The sequence below is a fragment of the Mastigoproctus giganteus genome, chromosome 10 (assembly GCF_048544385.1).
Source record: "Mastigoproctus giganteus isolate SK-2022 chromosome 10, ASM4854438v1, whole genome shotgun sequence".
NCBI classification, from domain to species: Eukaryota; Metazoa; Arthropoda; class Arachnida; order Uropygi; family Thelyphonidae; genus Mastigoproctus; species Mastigoproctus giganteus.
In genome coordinates, this window is record NC_143584.1 from 86,065,520 (window position 1) to 86,086,857 (window position 21,338).

Sequence of the window (21,338 nt, forward strand, 5' to 3'; positions counted from 1 at the left end):
AAAATTAATAGATTTATATTCAGATTTAGGTTTTTAAAAGTATTTGTTTCATTTCAATAAATAAACTTTAACTTGTAACGGCTTAATGATAATTTGTAGTCAATTTTAAAATTGAACACATGCGGCGCGAGTTGACCTATAAAGGCGACATATCCATATCTGCGAACTTTCCGGATTTACAATGGAAGAATGTGTCTTTTTCACTCGATTTGATCCTTTTTCCTTCAGAGTTTCGTTAACGAATATTGCTGTAATAAACATCTGAGAATAGTCTGCCATACTTGTTCAAGTTATCCATAAAAAAGATTTTTTTTCTACAGGTTTTTTCATGATACTGTCTCTCAGAGTTTAAGAAGCAATAAAGATTAATAAGAGAACTTAAAGTTTATTAAAAATTAATTAAAGATTTATTTTAAAAGAATAAATATATGCGATAACAGCTTTTCTAACCGCGCTGCTGATCTACCGCGCCGCGATAGTCTAGATATACGAGCCAAAACATAACCCTTGTCAATAAAGTAGTAAAGACCACCTGCCTTTTCGATTCACAGTTATAAAAGATCACATCGTTTCTTGTCAAGTGGCACTGGGGTTTTCCCCAACTCCGCAATTATAAAAGATCAATGAGAGACAAGTACAGAGAACAAGTACAAAACATTGTGAATGTCAAAACAGTTTGATGGATGATGAATTGATCAATAGTACCACAATATTGGTGACGAATATTGTCGTTAAGTATTTTATATTCAGATTTAGGTTTTTAAAAGTACAGTATATTTGTTTCATTTCTAAAATTTGTTTCATTTCATTTAGGTTTTTAAAAGTATTTGTTTCAGTTTACCAAATAACTTTGGTAAATTGTGGGCTTAGTTTGGTGGCCAGCTAACTATCATGAATTCCTAAGATCAAAGCATGTTTTCTTTAGTTAGGCCCAATCTTCTGGCTCTAAACAGAATTTATAGATAAGTTGTCAGCTGAGGTTTCAGAAGCCGGAAGTTCAAAATATTATTTAATTTAAAGATTATATTTAAGTTCACTTAAATATTATTTAATTTTAACTTAAATATTATCGTATTTGGACAACCAATTCGTCATTTAATAGCGCTATTCAGAGAACAAGTTTTTTGAACCAAATTGAAACGAATCGATTTAGCAAAGCACACGCGCGCACCTACACAAACACAATATTACCACAATAGTATTGTGGTAATATTGTGTGGCAATAGTATTGTGACATTAAGAAGTACTGGAAACTTCGTGTATGCGAAGTTTCCAGTACTTCTTAATGTCATTAACAGTATCGGTTCTTTCATAATAATGAAATAAGAAGGAATTGATGTGCAGTGGTCCTTGTTCGGGGAACTGACCAGTGCCCAAGGAAACTCGAAATATAGCAGATGCTCCCATGCCAAACTTGGCATTTTAACAATTACTCATAGGAGTTCTGAGTGTGAGAATATTCAAATAAGATGAAAAAAAAAAAAGAAAAAGTGAGTTCGATCATCTCACTTTTGTGAAGCTGTGGAAAAGCTCTTGACAGCCTTGAAAAGCTCCTGAATCTAAATAGCAGTACCATTATGATTTCTTATCCATCTTTGAAGCGTTTGAGATACCTTTTTAAATATCTCGCTTCTTGGTAAAGCAATCATTTCTGGGTTTGCGAGTTTGATTTCTTCAACAAAAAGCAAAGTTTTATAGATTTTTCAAAAAGTGACATTTTAAAAACCGGCGACGCGAAATTAATTACCTTTGCATATGTGCAACAAAAATGCCAACAAATATAAAATATAAAAAATTCTTGACATTCTATAAAATAAAATATTTATTTTATTTTAATTCGAAGTTCAGTTAATTTTTTTTTAACAAATTCAATCCTGGAGTTTTTTTATCCTACAGTGTGAAACGTTTAATTCCAGTAGTACAGTATAGCTTGAACTGTTCTAAAAAAATTTTAACTCTGCCCCCTCCCCCCTCTCCTGTCGACTTTTATTAGCCAGTTACGGAAATACATTTCTCGGTACAATTTGTAAACAAATGAAACCTTCCTTACTTTCTTATTTTTATTTAATATCAACTTTTTTTTTTTTTTGTTAAAGCTCGCAGATATTTTATGGAAGTGTAATATGAGAATATGCATTCACTCTCATAAGTTAAAGCTACTAAAACTTAACATTTATAAAAATTTTTTCTAAAAATATTTTCTGTATTAATATTTACATTGTACAACAAAACACATATACATACAAAGTCGAAATCCTGGATATCTATGTAACTAAAGCTATTTCTTCTGTATTCTATTTCACTTCGATGTTTATCGATCCCAGGATGTCCACGAGCTGGCGAGAATTAAATGCAACAACAATTTTCCTAGGTCCTGATTTTTTTGGGACTAGCCGTTCCTTGTGGATAACGTTTTCACCAGGTTGAATGTCTCTGTAATGAAACCGCAAAGAATGGTAACAATTTATGGATGAAATGCACGTTAAGCTTGAAAGATAACGTTTAAGCCAGACATGAGCATGTTTCAGTGCATATAATACAACGGTTCTTAATGTAATAATGAAAAAAGAAATTTACTTGAGAGTAAGTAAAACCGATTAGTTTTCAAACGTGTGCTAATTGCATTGATGAGTTAGCACATCAATGTGTACTAACTACATTGATGTCTGAAGTGAAATACTGAGACCGACTAAATCAACCACGTTGTTAAAAAAAATCCCATTACTTGCGTTATTGACGGGATTCGAACCTGGGCCTTTTCTAGGCGGTTTGGGGAGAATGTTGCTTAATACGCACAATGCTACTTGAGAGATAAGGGTATAAGCAGGGCTCGAATTGGAAAATTTTGCGAATTTATCACTGGAGGCTCTCTCCCTTGGTAGTTAAGGGTATTTCGTAATTTCGCAACACCTCTTTTTTAATCTTTTATAATCTTGTTGCGCCCCTTTCGTAAGCTCGCGGTACCTCAGTTGACAATAACTGACTTGAAGTTGAACATCCGGGGTTCGTTAATACCTTATTTTTAATAATTAGGTAAACGTGACAATACTGGATTGACGGAGCCTGAAATCGTCAAGAAGACCATCGAGACAATTCCAGAGGTAATACTCACCCTCTTTAATCACTGCCTTAATGAGGGATGCTTTCCACAAGCTTGGAGGACTGCCAAATTGCGCTTAATCCTGAAAAGTCCAAACAAGCAACAGGACCTTCCGGAGTCATACCGACCAATAGCCCTTCTCTCTGTACTAAGTAAACTCTTTGAACACCTCCTCAAAGTTAGAATCGAAACTTGCTACATGGCTGCAGGCCTACAATCATAGAATCAAATTGGCTTTAGGAGGGGCTGCTCCACTCTGGATGCCTTGGAAAACATTACCAGAGCTGCTGAAACAACAAACGATAAATATCTACTTGTAATCGCAATAGATTTTGCCGGGGCATTTGATACCCTGTGGTGGCCAAGCGTCCTCGGCAGGCTCCGGAAGGCCAACATCCCGGCCAACCTATACCAATGCGTCAAAACATATTTTGACAACAGAATGGTTGTTGTAGAAACTCCATATCATTCTATTTCCAGACAGATCTTCAGAGGCTGCCCACAGGGCTCAATCTTGGGCCCGCTCTTCTGGAACATGGTTCTCGACGGTTTTCTAAATCTAGACCTAGGTCGTGTGGCAACTCAGGCATACGCGGACGACCTGACCCTGGTACTGCGAGAGGACAGCAGAGCCAGGCTAGAAACTTCTGCTACTCGCGCCATTGACACCCTACAGAAGTGGACCGACGAAAACAATCTCTGCATATCCTCAACCAAGACCAGCTCAATACTGTTAAAAGGTAACCTGGACATCAGGAGACCACCACAAATCCGCATTCAAGGAACTACAATTAAGCTGACAAAGGAACTAAAACACCTCGGGGTTGTCCTAGATAATAACCTCTCATTCACCCCTCATCTGACCTACATACAGAAAAAGATCAGAAGATACTCTGCTCTGTTCATGAGGGTCTCCCGCAAGGATTGGGGCCTGCGGAGGAGAACCCTCAAGCTATTCTATAAAGCCGTATTCCTGCCTGCCATAACGTATGCCGCTGGCGTGTGGTACCGGAAGGCTACCACGGCCGTCAACAGAAGAAAACTGGACACCACGCAACGGTATATATTACTTATAATCTTTTTTTTTTTTTTTCCGCTAGGGGGATGATTGTGTCCGGCTGTCTGTATGATATGCTCCGTAAACTTTTCTTGTTTTGTGTGTTTTTTATTTAAAGTATTAAGTTCCTATTAGTGCCACCACATAAGGATAGGCCCTTGGACTGCCAGGTGCAAGTACTGTATTATTTGAACGGACAACAGATAAGTATTAAATGAATTTCTGCATGTTCATTCCGCTACTCCATACAAGCGCTTTCAGCCATTATCTTGTAGTTCAACTTATACATGTGTCCAACAGACACTTGACCTTGACCAGGCATTAGAGTTTTTCCTAGCCGCTCTGTTCTTCCCTCCCTACTTAGTCCCCTGCTCCCTGTGGATTTCACTGCAGGGCAACTAAGGCGACCGGCTGGTCACAGTGCCTATTGCTTGCTAAACCACAACTGTGGTGATATTAAATTATCTAGTAAAACTACAGTAACTGAATTCAATATGACAAATACTACCTCCTGTCAAAATTCTAACGTCTGCACCATCTGTGGGACCAGCTCTGACCCCATTGTCCAATGTATTGAGTGCAAACAATTAATATGCAATGACTGTACACATTCTGACCTGAAAAAATTAAATAAAAGTCGGCGGAAATCATTCTGTTGTGATAGATGTCGACTCAGAAATTCTCAGAAAAGCCCTATAACTGTTGCAACGCCAAACAGCACGGAACCTGAGTCACTTTCCTCCTCTTCGGCTAACAAAGTTGAAATGCCGTACTCTAGTACATTTGAGACAAATATCATGCCAATAACTAGAAATACCGACTCTGAATCGTACATGGATGAAGCCTCTAATCCTTCTTTGTTGTCGCATCAAATCTCAGATGCATCAACTCAAACATCTGTGCTGTCAGAAGATCTCAGCGCTAACTCCTTCCCTACGGAAACTCTGAATCCAACCTTTGGTATTCTGCAATCAACTGAATTCCAGGAACTACTCTTTAACACTATGCAGAAAATCCTCATTCAAACTCATCTAATCAGTGCACCTCATACTGCAAACTCTGAAATTCTCTTGGATTCTAATACACTCAATGAAGGAAACAGCGAGCTATACACGGAGATTTGTGGTATAAAAACAATATTAGCTAATCAACAGGCTGAAATTTCTGACATTAACGCCCAAATTAAAAATCTCACATCAGTTATGTCTTGCCACTTAAGGGAAGCTAGGAAGAATTCTGAACCTACTCTCGACACCAATGGGCTCAAAGTGAATACGAATTCTTCATTAACTGACGATGCCCTCAGTACTGAGACCAGATCTTCACCTTCCACCGGCCTCAATAGTTCTACTGCTGCAAATATTAACTTGCCCAAGCCTGCTAACATTCATGATTCAAGTCATTCAACTGAGCAATTTATTGCCAAACAGACTCTGTTAGATGATTCTTCTGATGTAAATAGAACCACTCCTCCCACCTACTCTCCTCTGCGGAACAGTTCTGTCTGTACTTCTATTTCACAAGCTCAGAGTCACCAAGCGGAATCCTCTTCAACATCAGTTAAGGCAACATATGCAAAAATAACTGCTGCCACATCTAATGAGGTCTGCAAACCTGTCTGTAGATCTGCCGCCACAGTGAGTAAACCTGTTTCTGATTGCCAGTCTCAAATATCGCACCAAAGATCAAAACAGAACAAACCGTCAGAAAATATTAAAGCATCTATATCTCAAGGTACTTTCTCCAAGCTTCCAGCCATAACTCATCAAACACAGAATGTAACTACTGCAGAAAAATCTCAGTTACTCAAACACAAGTATAATATCACAATTATTCCCACAAAAGACCGAATTTTTCTTTCTAGACTTGGACCCTCCACTAAATCTGAAGATCTTATCAACCTAATTAAAGAAGAATATGGTTTCGGAGTAGATGTCCGTTCTCTGAAGACACGATGTCCCGCCTACTCATCTTTTATAATAACATGCCTTCCATCACAAACAGAAAAAGTGTTGAATCTAAGATCCCTTTTATCAGGGGCTCTAGTAAAACGCTTCACGGACAGACCATCAAGGGAGTCCAAAATCTCCTCTCCACCGGCATAGCAACCAGATACCCTGCTATCTACACATACTACGTTCTCCTCTCGTCATAGAATCCCCAGATCCCAACTGTTCAGTGTTTACCTTCAGAATTGCAGGAGTATAATTAGCAACCTAAACCACTTCAGAGCAATCCAAGGCTCACATATTTACGACATTTACCTGCTCACTGAAACCTGGCTCTCCATAAATATTGATGATCAGGAAATTATAGATGGACAATATACAATCCATAGAAAGGACAGAGGATCTCGTGGAGGCGGAGTAGCTATTATACATTCTAACCATATACTCTGTGAAACTGCATCAAATTTCACAAATATTGAATCAGTATACTGCCTTCTTCATCTTGGCAAGTTAAAGGTTTTAATAGTATTGCTTTATTTTCCACCTCCCTTAACTAATATAGAGCTCCAGTACTTAGAAAGCTCGCTGGAATCAATCTTCCCACTAATTCAATCTGCCGACATAGCAATGGTTTTGGGTGACTTTAACTGTCAAATGGCCAATTTAGAATCTTCTTCTCCATCACTGCAGACTAGGGCTCTCTTTAATATGCTTCACAGCTATGGTCTGGAACAAATTTGCAACTTTCCAACCAGAGAAAATGCCTACCTCGACCTAATATTTTCCTCTACTCATATAGATGTTCACACCGACAACCCCATATTTCACTCGGATCATTCACCAATTACTTTTGACATCACAGTGACTCCTCATAACTTCAAATGCAGCTCCCGTACTCCTCGATTCAATTTCAGAAAGGCTGACTGGCCTCTGCTCAACCTAGCTCTAAGAAACGTAGACAAGCAGCTCGCTGACGCTATGGATGACATCGATGTACTCACCAACAACATGATTAACTGTGTCCATTCAGTTATATCTGACATTGTTCCTCAATCCCATCTTACCGCACGCTCTACCTACCCGCACTGGTATAATAGTGAACTAATACGTAAAATTAAATCCAAAGAATTCTACAGAAACAAATATAAGCAAACAGGTGACAGTCAATACTATGAAATATTCAGCCAACTCCGCAAAGAAGTGAAAACTCTCATATTAAACTCCTACAACATGTATACAGAGTCAGTTCAGGATAGTCTGCTTACTCACAGAGATATCAAACCATTCTGGAATTTCATGAAGCATAAGAACATAACCAGTAGAAAGTTACAACTCCGAAACGCAGATGGAATTCTCTTATCTGACGAATTCAGTATTGCTCAAGAGTTTGCCAAACACTTTTCTAGAATTCAAACAAATGATACATTGAGACCTGCCTCATTTCCTGACTTCACACCTGTTAAAGATGATATCCTCATTAATCTCTTTATCACTGATGAAGATTTAAACTCGGCATTAAAAAGCATGAAAAATGACTATACTAGAGGCCCAGATGACATTCCAGGCCTATTTTGGAAAAGGACTGTCACTACATTGAAACCCCTCATACTGCGGATCTTCAACCTGTCTCTCAGGCTGGGGAAGTATCCTAATCACTTTAAGCAGGTCAATATAGTTCCTATTTTCAAAAAAGGTGATAAAAATGACGTATGCGATTACAGACCCATAACCTTGCAAAACAGCCTGGCTAAACTCTTCGACACAGCAGTGCACAAACATCTCTTCGAATTCTTCAAGCCTTTTATCGATCAGAATCAACATGGTTTCTGCAGTGGCAAGTCAGTAGTCACAAATTTACTTCCTTTCTGGCAATACACCTCTGAAGCTCTTGATAACCACCTACAAGTTGATGCAGTCTACACAGACATATCTAAGGCATTTGATAACGTCCCGCACGAACAACTTCTGGAAAAACTTAAGCTGTATGGCATCCGTGACCCTTTGCTCTCATGGCTACGCAGCTATATTACGCATCGTTCCTTGAGCGTTATCATCGATCAAGTGAACTCAGACTGTTTTATACCACTAAGCGGAGTACCACAAGGCTCTCCCTTAGGTCCTCTTCTCTTCATTGTTTTCGTAAATGATCTTCCTTCTTTCATCTACACCTCCAATGTTCAAGTTGCTCTCTATGCAGATGATCTTAAGATCTACTCAGCAGTGAAGGAGACTACCGATTCTCAACAACTTCAATGTGCTCTCAATAAATTCTCTCTGTGGCTATCTCTGAATGGCTTGTCTGCTAACCCCTCGAAGTGCAAAGTTATCTCTTTCTCATCTTGCAGATCTCCACAACTAATGAATACGGAGTATAGTATTAACTCTGTGATCATCGAAAGGTGTGACCAAGTTAACGACTTAGGGATTCTCTTTTCTAGCAGTGCTAAATTCGATGCCCATGTCCTTAAAATCACCAGCAAAGCATTCAAAACACTGGGATTCATCAAACGGAACACATACAAGTTCAAAAACTACAGATATGCGGTTATCCTTTATAAAACTATTGTACTGCCAATCCTTGAATTCAGTTCACCCATCTGGAATCCTCACACAAAGACTTTAACTAACAAAATTGAAGCAGTCCAAAAAAACTTTATCCGTTACCTTACGTACCGCAATCCTCTATTCTATCACTCAGTGTATTATGAATCGCTGTGTGATTACTTTCATCTAAGGCCTCTGTGCACTAGAAGAGTTACTGCTGACATCGCCCTCCTAGCCAAAGTAATCACTGGAATTTATGAAGCATCTGATATCCTAAGTAAAATAAACTTCAATGCTCCCTGTAGACAAGTCAGGAACCTTACACCGTTTCGCCTTGACTCTGCCAACACGGACTTAATGAAGTTCAGTCCACTGAACAGAATCAGCAAATCAGCAAATGACTCTCGCATTGACTTCTTTGACAACTCCCAATCACTGATGAACTCCATCCACAAGTTTGCCTCTTCACTTAAACTGCAAAGTGACTAGCTCACATCTAATTATTGTAGCTTATTATTTGTTATATTATTTTTCTATTCTCTAACGGATTAATTATTACTTGTTTTACCGGTAACTTAACTTAATACAATCCTCTTTTGTACATATGCTTTATTGTTTGAATTTGTATCAATGTTTATCGTCCTGTAGGATTTCACATTATTGTTATTATGTTTATTGATCTGATCTCAGATACACTGTTAATGGTTACCTGTTGTGTATCTTTTTATTAATAAAATAAAATAAAAAAAAATAAAAAATAAAAAAAATAATAACAAGAGCCTGCAATACTGTAAGCACACACGCCCTCCAGGCCCTGACAGGGACTCTTCCCCTAGACCTTGAAATAGTCTTCTGCGGCCTAATATATCAACTCTCCAAGGGACGTGAGGCTAACCATCTGAACTTCACTTTGGACACTGAAACTGGCCACAAATTGGAACGCAAACGTCTCCTCACACGTCTCAACCAGAGCTGGCAAACATCAACCAAAGGTGAAATAACTAAAAAATTTATTCCTGATCTACAACTGGTGTACCCAAACTATCCACCTTGGCTTTCTCCTGGACTACTCGCCACCTACCTGTTGACCGGCCATGGCGCCATAAGAGGAAAACTCCATGGATTCGGATTGAATGACACCCCCCTATGCCACTGCGGACTACGCGAGACATGAGGGCACTTGATGTACGACTGCCCACTGTACGAGGATCTCCGCTGCCGATTTATAACCACCACCCAAATAATGCCAAGAGACCAGGAATATCTGATACTAACTGAAAAAGATACTTATAGTGCCTTCACTCAATATGCGCAAGACCTCTTCACAAGAAGGCGGACTCTCCCGCATCCACCACCACAACAACAACCATGAAATGATATGTGGACCTCCTTCGGACAGGACACAGCCTCACGAGTGACTTTCTATTCAGCTGAATTCCAACCAGCCCAATGAGACCGCAGAGCTTTCTGCATATGCCAGCCATAATGGCAATCGGTGCCGGCGCTCTTGCTGGACCCATCTTTCTTTCCCCCTCCCTCGGCGGTAGGGGAGGAGACAGGAGGTTTTTCCCTCCTGCCTTCTCCCCTACTCGCCAACCCAGATTTCCTCCTGGTGGGGCATGGGCATGCCCCACTGACTTATAATGGGGTCGCCTCCTCTATCGACCCCATTTCTTCTGTCTTTCTCCCCCCCCCCCAGTCTTCAGTCTCCTCTCCCTCTCTACCTGCTCGCCAGCGTATATCCCACAGGTCAAAATTTAATAGCTCCAAATTAAGTTCGCTCACATTTCGGTCTTTCAATCTAGTGATCAACCCACGCAAACGGTTTTTTTTTTTTTTTTTTTAAGGTCCTTGCCACTGAAATCTCAGGAAACTAGGTGGCAGGGCCTGCCACAGTAAATAACTGTAATACTAGTGTACCTGGTCTGCCTCCACGGGGCGAAGTGTGGGCAACGTCGGGCCTCAGCTGGGGTCCGGCGGCTAAATGGCCAGAAGAACAACGGTACACAACATCACACACCTCAAGATCCATATACTTTTAAATCTCTGGCCTTTACAGTGAACTGTATCACACCACAATGTAAACTACGCGGAGATGGGGGAAACCCCTGGTGCCGTTTGACCCTAAACACACTTTACACACACACTTTAATACTGGATTGACATGAGAACCAGAACGGCTTTCCTGTGCATTCCGAGCCCCGGATGTCCGACTTCAAGTCGGTTATTGTCATCTGGGATACTGCGCGTGGTCAGGAGCGAGAGTGCAGTAGCAGCCGCTCTTTGAGTGGACCGGGGTTCGAGCCCGTGACTGCTAAATATGATTAACATTTGTATTGATGATTTATTGGAAACTCCACTGACCTGGTGGTCGTGCCGGAGTATAAACATTTCAGCTTATGAAAGGAGTGCAGCAAGATTATGAAAGGCTGAAGGGGTATCGCGAGATTGCGAAATGCTCTTAATTCGGAGGGGGAGCTACATTGATAAAAGGGTGAAAACGACTGCATTAGGCACTACTTTTAGCATTTGCTTCTTAAATGTAGTGTAATAACATTCTCTGCACGAAAGTGGGCCAAGTAAGTGTAAAATACCAAAATTTTTTTGGTATTTTACACCTTATAAAAGCAACCCAAAATCCTTGAAGTAATTTTCTTCGAGTTTATTTTCGAGTAAATTTAAAGAAATAAATTGAGAAATTCTTATACTGTATTGTGAAGAAACTCTTAACCAGCCGCAAACAAATTTAGTATTAGCATTAGCTGAGGCATATGATGCAAGAAAGCAAGCTTATATAGCATCAGCCGAAAAAAAAAAAAACCCTTCCCGTTTCACCCATCCGGTCACTCCAAATGTTTGTCTAGTTCAGCCTTAAATTTATTTAAGCTATCAACTTCCACAACAGATGGAAGTCTGTTCCAGCAATCAACTACCCGCTGACTAAAGGCAAACTTCCACAAATCTGTTCTACAACTGTCTTTCCTCAATTCGAATCTATGTCCCCTCAGGTTCTTAATCTGAGCAAGCGGAAGTATCCCGTCAGCATTGAGCCTGCACAAACCATTCAAGGCCTTATACACCTTTCAGGTGCCTAGTCTCCAGATGCTGCAACCTGCAAAACTTAAGCCTTTCTTCGTAAGCGCACCCCGTTGTTCCTCTCACCAATCTTATAAATATATATGTTCTTGTTTATACTCCTGCACGACCACCATGTCAGTGGAGTTCACAGTAAATCATCAATACAAATGTTAATCGTATTTAGTAGTCACGGGCTTGAACCCCGGTGCACAAAGAGCGCGTACTATTTCACTCACGTTCCTGACCACTCGCCTACGTCAGGCCTGATTTTGTTGTCCTTCTCTGTACTCGTTCTAGCAACTCCACATCCTGCCTAAAATGAGGCCTCCAGACCTCAAGGTGTGGCCTGACCATTGCCTTATACAAAGGGATAATCACCTTGTCTCTGCTAGCAAAATTCCTATATATCATTGACAAAACTCCATGACCTGCTCCGGCAGCCCACCTGCACTGTTTAATAACTAGTATTATTAAGCAATGTAGATACTTAATTAGTATTATTAAGCTGAATTATGCAAAGAAGCGAACTTTTTCTGCACCAGCCAAACATAAATAAATAAAGTAATAAAAATTAAAATGTTCTAAAACGGAATATTCATTCTACTGTATTTCCATTCCGCATGGTAATCATCCAGTTCTGCTTCTAACTTAAGTCAGAATTACTACTTCCGCCACGTTGGGAGGCCACTTGTTCCAGTGTTTGGCAACTCGCTACCCATAGGTGAAATTCACGAGATCCAATTTTCTGTTCCTTGAGATTTTATATCGGTTTCTTCTGTTTCGTGTCTCATTTACGAGAGAGAACAAACCTTTCTCGTTTATTTTACTTTACATTATTCAATTCCTCCAGTGTCTCATGCACCTTAGTCAGATCTCCCCCTCCCCAAGTTGCCTGGTTGTCAAACTCTGAAGACGTTCACACGTTCTAAGTAGTTCCTCATATGTGCATTGCTTTATACTAGTCATTAATCTGGTTGCTCTTCTCTGAATCCTCTCAAGAAGCTCCATGTCTCTTTAGTTGCGGTCTCCAGACCTGAATGTTCTAAATGCGGTATATAGCAGTTGTCTTGTAAAAGGGATGGTAACTTCCCTCTCCTTTTAGCAAAGCCATATAAATCATAGATAGGACCTATTTATAGGCAGGATTTACCGTCTATACCATGACTGCTTTTCCATCCTGTTTGCACTGGATGGGAAATTTCATGTCAGACTGAACCATAACACTTAAGTCTTTTTCGTCTTAATCACTTTTAGCTCGTCTCCTCCTAGCTTATACGTGAATCCATGTTTTCTGTTCCTCAAATTAAATAAAATTATTTTATTTTTCCATTAGGATTTTTAATTAAGTTTTTTTTAATTAATTAAATAAAACCTTTATCATCGTTGTTTATTTACCTGATCTTCAAATAATTTTGAAAATATGTTTCAGTACAAACTTAAACCACGTTAATAAAGCAGCGAAATTGTTAACGACTAAAATGGACATAATGCATCTTTTCTAGTCTTTAAAAAACAAGTTAGGTAATGCATGCATTGCAAGGCGCCTCCGTAGCCAGGTGGGAAGGAGCAGCAGTGCGTAGCACACACTTCTTGATTAGACCGGGGTTCGAGCCCGTCACCACCAAATACGGAGGATGCGGAAAGGTCAGGGAATGACCACTGCACCGGAGCAATATGGCCTTAGTTGCTAATGCTCCTAAAAAAAAAAATAACAACAGCATGCATTGCATGATATTTTAAACATTTATGTTTTTAATAATTGAATCCACTTTTTTCAATTGGTGTTATTAATAAGTGAAAATAAAAAATTGAACTAATCTTCAATTAATTATTAATAACTAATTGAAATTAGTAATTAATTTATTGATTAATAATTAGTAATCAATAAATTATTAATTACTAACTAGTTTTTGTTTTAGTGCTCATATTCCAAACAGGAGGATTAACCCCCCCCTCTTGTTTGGAATCTGCGTAAATGACTTGGTGAACATCACTGCCGACTCTAGAGGTTTGCTTTTGCAGCCGCGCTGATCTAAAGATCGCGAACGAACAGAATGTTATTACCTTCATAGAACACGCAATAATCTAGCAGAATAGAGCGACAGGTGGAAGCTATAGTCGAACTTGCGCAGTGTCCTCTTCCTCAGAGATACAAAAACAAAACAAAAGAAATAAAATAATAATAAATAAATGATACGCATATTTCCTCGTCGAGGCGGAGAGAACTTATATTCCCGAGTTAATCAGTCTTAGGCGAGGGTTGCAGAAATTTGTCTGGTGAAAACTGTTTTCCGCCCCTTCAATGTATTCTGTATTCAATTTCCCGAAACAGGGAAATTGAATACTGAATACATTCAGTTTAAAGTGACGATAAACTTACACCACATGATCCAAGTAGCCTTTGGTCAAATTCTAAAAAAAAAAAAAGAAAAGCTCAACATCCCCAATGCCCTTTTTAACCAGGTTTCATCCAGCCAGTACAACCTTATCAATGATTCAAAACACCTCTGCATAAGATTATCTCTTGTACATTGTCATTTCGAAGCCTCAACCTTATGCGATTATTAATGCGCTTCCACTTGCAGCTTGTGTCTCACTGCATAAAACACCACAGTTCATAATAAGAACAACAAGGAATCCGTGTTCATTCAAGAAATCTCTGTCTGTCGGAAAATCCCTGCATTCTGGTCTTGGTCGAACGTTCCAGCTACTACTGCGAGTACAACATCGTGTAACCGTTTCTCTGTTACCCATCATGTACAAATATTGTTTCACAGTCCACCTCAAATACTTATGCCTTTAAAAATCTACTATAATGAATTTTCGAATCTACAAGTAATATTCTCAAAGAATTTAATCAAATGGTAGAATTTGCAGTCATCTAGGCATCCAACTTCATCTCGACATCGAATCAGCTTTTGACAATGTAATTGGTTGGTTGGCTGTAGGATTTTAAGCGCATCGGCAGCTTAGGCCATATCGCACCGTATATAATATGCCTATTATAAATTATACACCGTATATAATAAATTGAGTGTGGTCGATTTGTTGTTTGCTGGAAAAACTAGAATTTACAGGAGAAAAAACCATGCTAACTTCGCCTGAGACCGACTAACTCAGCCACGTTGTCAAAATAGCCTATAAAAATTCCTCGCGTCATTGAAGCTAGGAATTAAGAGATTCGAAGTTAGGTCTTTTTTACCAGGTGTGCTATCCACGAGGGCAGCACAATTGTAATTATTTTTTGATGTTTGGGAAAAATATTTCCGTATCAAGGGTGGCACCCGTGCATTTCTAAAATCTGTTCTGGTGAGAAGAATCCTTCAGCTTTTGGTGAGGTTCTAAGCTTTTCAATAATCCTGATGGTGTTCCACATGGCAGAATTCTGTTAGGCATACTGTTTACTCTTGCTCTCCAGCTTCTCATTCACTATCATAACAATTATACAATGATTTAAAACTACTTCATGAAAGAAGACGATGCCGCCATTGCTTCTCAAGCTCTGTCAATATTCGGGTCGCTTGCAAGAATCTCTGTTGAAAGGTTCTTTCAGTGTGATCATCTTCACAGCCAATAATGCCAGGTACGCGTAGGAGTACCTACCATTATTGACTGAGAAGACGGGGGGATCTTAGTGGGTAGATAACTGTCTCATGGTCTTAGTCAAAATATAAAACAAACAAGAATTAGCCAGGATGCTAACCTGTCTGACTTTAGCTTCTCATTTCTCCACTAGTTTCGAGTCAGTCTTATCAGTGTCATCAGAGACACTGGCCGAAATTTAGCAGCTTCAGTAATCCATACAATCATCTGGTGTGTTTGTTTCTGCTGTGGGGAAGGAAAAATATAAAAAAATATAAAAAGGGGCTTTCCTTTTCTGATAAAAAGAAAAAAAAAAAAAAAACCTTGTTCTGCTGTTGTCTTTTTGTCATTGTGTTTTTTTGTCGTTGTTAATAATAACAGCATGCAAATAATTGCATGCTGTTATTATTTCGTTATTGCTCTATGTACTATCAGTATTTTGTTATCATTATTATTTTGTCATTTTGTACATCTTGTTTTGTGTTATTACTCTTGATGCACGTGCTGTTATTAGTTCATTATTACTAGTACTTCTGGATACTGTATGTTGCTATTATTTTTTATTACATCATTTGTGTATTCACTTGTATGTCGCTATTCCATTATCTCATCTATTTATACATTGTTTTTACTATGATATATATATATATATATATATATATATACTGTATATACAAATAAAATAAAATGCACTTTTAGAGAAGAGTAGGTTAAGAAAACAATTTTTAAATAATAATGGCCTTTTTTTTATAATGCTCAGCGAGTTAAGTAAAAATTAATGTAATGATATGAGGTTAAATGAACTACAACTAATAGCATAGAAAATATAGAAAGAATAAATAAATAATCAGTATATTTTATTTTACTACTCCCTCTTGACTACAGTTGATTAGCGCTAGTCGGAGTGTGTGTCCTTTTATGTTCTACGTATTCGCCATATTTTCATAACCGTTCCGCGTCTTAGTTGCACTGCTGTCTCACTGTATTAAAACCGTATTCATATTCACTCACTATTCGCTTGCTCCATTTGCCTAGTGGAGTTTACCCTACCTAATAATTTTGCGGACGCCTTCCTCTACGCCTCAATATTTCTTACTATTTCCCCCCACTTGACTTCCGTTTTCTCCAATCTCTCTCTATCTGTTTTTTTTTTTTTTTTTTTTAACACTTACTGTCACTGAAAGCTCAGACAATTAGGTGGCAGGACCTGCCAGAGAATAATGGGCAGCCTGGCTTACCTCCTAGCGGTGTGTACAGGCAACGTTGGGTCCCATTAATTAGGGGGCCTTCAGCCGGAAGCCAGACCACAACAAAAGAACCCTTGTGACACACACACACACACACACTACTTTTTGTCTGGCTTTTACGTAGTACTGTATACTTCGCAAGAGTACTTATGGCGTTGTGGGAAACCACTGGTGCCCCCCCCCCAAGCAATCTCTCTCTCTCTCTCTCTATATATATATATATATATATATAGTAAAATTATAAACAAATAAAGAGAGAGAAAAGAAAGGAGGAAAGATAAAAAGAGTATAAATAGTTAATAGATGGAGAGAGAGAGAAAATATAGCCGTGTAATACATTCAATCAAGAAGGGACATTGCTGTACAAATCAGAATCCCGGTGTCGTCGTCGTTGGGTCTCAACCGCCGGAAATGCAAGCAGTAACGGCAGTATGATGTATAATACATGAAAATAAATGTACAGACAAAGCATAAATAGAAAATAAAATTTATTTAAAGATTTTGATTAATATTAATAGACTCTAAAATAAACAAAGTAGAAGAAGGGAGGGATGATTTATGTGGATGGCAGGCATGTAGTTTACAGTTAGGGCTTACAATACCGGGATCCTGGTCATTTTTTTCTGGTATCGATACAAAAAATACCGGTTTTTGGTACTAATTAAAAAAAAAATAATTGCTTATAATTTAATCACATGAAGGTTATAAAATCACCTTTATGTGATTATGACGACGTTATCTCTACTAGAAAATGTTCGATAAATCATCGATAAGACACCATGCAACATTGCAACCTGTCCTCAATTCTTGGACAACTTCATGTCTGATTTGTATCTCCAAAGTCCAGTTCCTCCACTACCGACTTTAGTTCAACTCCACCAAGTGTATAAGTTATTTTGGGGTTACTGTTCGCCAGGTGTAAGACCTTGAATTTTGCTCAATTAAAACATATCTGCAACTTTTTGACCATCGCGGAATTCTATCTAGGTTACTCTGAAGAAGCTCTGCTTGGCGGCGATCATTAACTGCTCTACTGATCTTTACATCATCTGCAAGTTTAGACTTCACGCCCTCCATCCCTTCATAGATGTCATTTAAGATAATCAAAAACAACAGTGGTCCCAATACTGACCCTTGGGGAACCCCACTCCTTACATTAACCCAATCTGAGGAATAACCGTTTATCACAACCTTCTGCCTGGTGTGCTCGAGCCATCGTGCCATCCATCTAAGGATTTTTCCTATGATACCAGCCTGCTCCAACTTATAAAGTAACCACTTATGTGGGACTAAGTCAAATGCTTTGCTGAAATCCAAATAAACAATGTCGAAATTATTCCCAAAGTCCAGCTCTTGAATGACCCTGTCAAAATAGCCAGATTAATTAAACATGATTTTCTATTTACAAAACCATGCTGTGTATCCTACAGAATTCCATTTCCATCTAAATGATCCTGAATTCAACCCTTGATCTTTGCCTCCATGATTTTCCCTACTACTGAAGTTAGACTGGCCGGTCGGTAATTTCCCGTTACACTCCTAGAACCGCCTTTATGTTCCAATTTACACCAATCCAACGGAATCTTTCCTGAGTCCAGTGATGCTCTCATCGAACCATGCCTTAATGGTTCAATAAACTCACTTACCGCCTCTTTTAAGATTATAGGGTATATGTCATCAACCCCAGGATCCTTACTCGCCTGTAGGCTCAAAAATTCTCATTAAATAATCATTTGAAATTTCAACATCATTAATTACATTTTTTTCAACTTCACTTCCATAATACCATAATATCTCATTGGCACAAAGTTTTTTTTTTATGTAAATATCGATGCAAAGTAACTGTTGAGTTCATCTACAACTTCAGTTGTGGTATCTAATACTGTCCCACGTCCAATCTGATTTGTCCTTCTCTTCTTTGCATTTATATATGTGAAGGATCCCTTAACTGCACTCTTTGCTCCCTTCCAGACTCAGTAAAGATATTATAGTGAAATTTATACTTCACTTAATAAAACGTCCTTCTCCTTCAGAAAATGATGAACATAATTCAACCATGCATCACCAACGTGGAACAGAACACCGGTGTTCTGAAAATTCTTTCCAAAATAAGAAATTGCCTGACTCCAATGAGATTTTAAAAGATGAACTTGAGTCGAAAATTAATGAAATACTTTTAACTATTTTTGCTAAAAAAAGTTCAAAGCCCAGAAAATATTTACTGAGATCGTCTACGATTACCTCAGTACAATAGTACCAGAATAGAATCCGAAAGGGCGTTTTCTGCCGCTAATCAAATACTGTACGTACCAAAATTAGATCCATTTTAAACGATCATACTATTGATTGCTTATATTTCTTAAGAGCTCACTTTATTCCGACAGGTAGTGCTTAGTTAGTTATGTTTAGTTATGTTTAAGCATATAGCTTAAACATAACTTTTTTATTATTATTGCATTATTGCAATAAAAGTTTCATTAAAACATGAATTCAAGTAATTACAGTACTTGTTTTTTTAGTCATCAATTGTCATCAAAATTTATTGAGAAAAACGTTTGTTTTTGGAATATCGGTATTTACTGTCCAACTTGAAACTCACAGAACCAACTTTTCATCTTCCTCGTTTATTCATTCAACTGCCGTTTTCTGGAACAACCTTCCTTCATACGTATTTCCTGAAAATTACAGTCTACAGAAGTTCAAGTCCAATGTCAACAAATGTCTTCTTTCGTCTTCTCAACCTCCAACCCAAGCACGGTACTAAGTACTATAGGTTCTAATACCTCTCGTGTTTGGGGTTTACATTAAAAAAAAAAAAAAATAATAATAATAATGCCGGTATCCCGGTTTCATAAATTAAAAATACCGGTATTAAGATTTTGACCGGTATTGTAAGCCCTATTTACAGTATATACGAGTATATGTTGCATTCCAGTCATAGCAGCGAGACGAATGCAACAACGGTTATGATCGCTGATCTTGCACATCTTGTGAAAGGAGCCTGAATTCGATTTCTGTTGAAACAGGAGGAATTTTATTGTTTTTTTTTCCATCCCATAAATCGTCTCAACGTGAAATTACGGAGTTTCCAAGAAACTATATATTTACACACACACTATCCATTTTGTATTCCTGTAATATAATTTTGAATTGCAGTGTGTCTTTCAAATCATATTCGGCACTATGAGAGTAGCCATAGTAACTGCGGTTTTCCGTTTGGATTCCTAATTAAGAAATGAAATCAAATCAAAACAGCTGTCACAAGTCCTTTCCTGAATCGCTGGATGCTCATTTACTACTCTTCCCGAAAACTGCTTGCAGTGGCCTTTTCCATGACATGCCTAGTTAATTTCGAAGCTACTCATTTTTTGAGAAAGTCCTGCTACTGCGCAGGCTAAACCAAAGTATGCACATTGCTTTGCACCTAATATAATTCGAAGTTAAAAATTTGCTAGCAAGGTTAATATCATCATGCTTGCTCTTTGTTTACTGGCCTGAGTCGTGGACAAAGGTTTCAGTGGAAATATATCTGTATAAATAATAATGCTCTTTTTAATCTCTGTTCTAATACTGTTGGAAATAAAATTACTCATGTAGTTTATGAACTCTGTTCATTTCCCCCTTGGTTTTTAAACTGTTATTTTAAGCAGTTCATGTCTTATTATCAATAAATACAAAAAATATATTTTAGATTTTTAAGGAGTAGAAAAATGCATAGGTTTATGTCAGCTTATATATATTTTTAATTAATTTATTATTATTATTTTGTTTATTTATTTTTGTCATTCCTAGAAATTCTATTATAGATATAATTCTAGAAATAATATTATAGATATAATTTTTTAAAGTTAACTTTCATTGATATTTATTTAATTTTATAATGCTAGTTACTAGATCTGCCTTAAACACGTCACAGGGTATCGTGACTCACACGGAAATAGCCGATGGCGATTTACCGGTGAATAATGATTTAATCGGTTGTGGAACCTGTGGTATGTTTTCCAAGGTCGACCTGGTGACTAATCCTACATCACCCGGGGATTCTTTTCTTTGTGATCGATGTAAGGAGTGCACCGATCTTAAATTACAATTTGGTGCACTGATGGAACAATTTGAGTCCCTGAAAAAACGGGTGCTTGCCCTCGAGATGCATCTGGGAGCTCGTCAGAGACTCAAGACTCCAGCAATATACCAAGTGATGCACACCCGATTCGAGCCTCAAAAGAGAAAAACCAAGTGCAAACTACTCTGGTTAAAAAAGACATTGTTTTTTTTAGGAGACTTCATTGTCAGGGAAACGGGGAATATTTTTTGTAATAAGGATATGTGGAGTAGAACCAGGGTATGTCTGCCGGGAGCAACTATTGATGATGTCACCAACAGATTGTGAGATTTTAAAGGGGGTAAAGAGAATATTATTATTCATGTGAGGACTAATGATATTAAACGTACACGATCTGACGATTTGTTGGAAAAATACAGGACCATGCCGAGGAAATTTTTATTAATTATTATTATTTTTTTTGTTTGTTTTTATCATTGTTTTTTTTTTTTTTTTGGCTGGTGCAGCATAAGCCATAGGCTTTCTTGCACCATGCGGCCATTACTAATACTAATTCGGTTTTGTTGGTTTTAAGACCAGTTTTACTTGGTTTAGGTTATGTTAAAAAAATATATAGAGTTAACAAGAACTGGTAAGCCTCATCTGTAGCATTAAATTGTGACTACTCAAGAGTATTTAATTACGTAATGTCAAGTTAGTGTGCAGCTGGTTCAGAGGC

The 21,338-nt window shown here is 38.2% G+C and overlaps 1 protein-coding gene across 1 annotated transcript in view; it reads right to left on the minus strand.

Annotated features, from left to right (window-relative positions):
- Positions 1-2,290: 2,290 nt before the first annotated feature.
- The window catches only part of LOC150079134 (hemocyte protein-glutamine gamma-glutamyltransferase-like), a 166,250-nt gene continuing 147,202 nt past the window's right edge, over positions 2,291-21,338 (minus strand). The window contains exon 15 of the mRNA XM_090382484.1: positions 2,291-2,433. Within this exon, the coding sequence (XP_090238610.1) occupies positions 2,295-2,433 (139 nt within the window). The 3' untranslated portion in view covers positions 2,291-2,294. The remainder of the gene's footprint in view (positions 2,434-21,338) is intronic.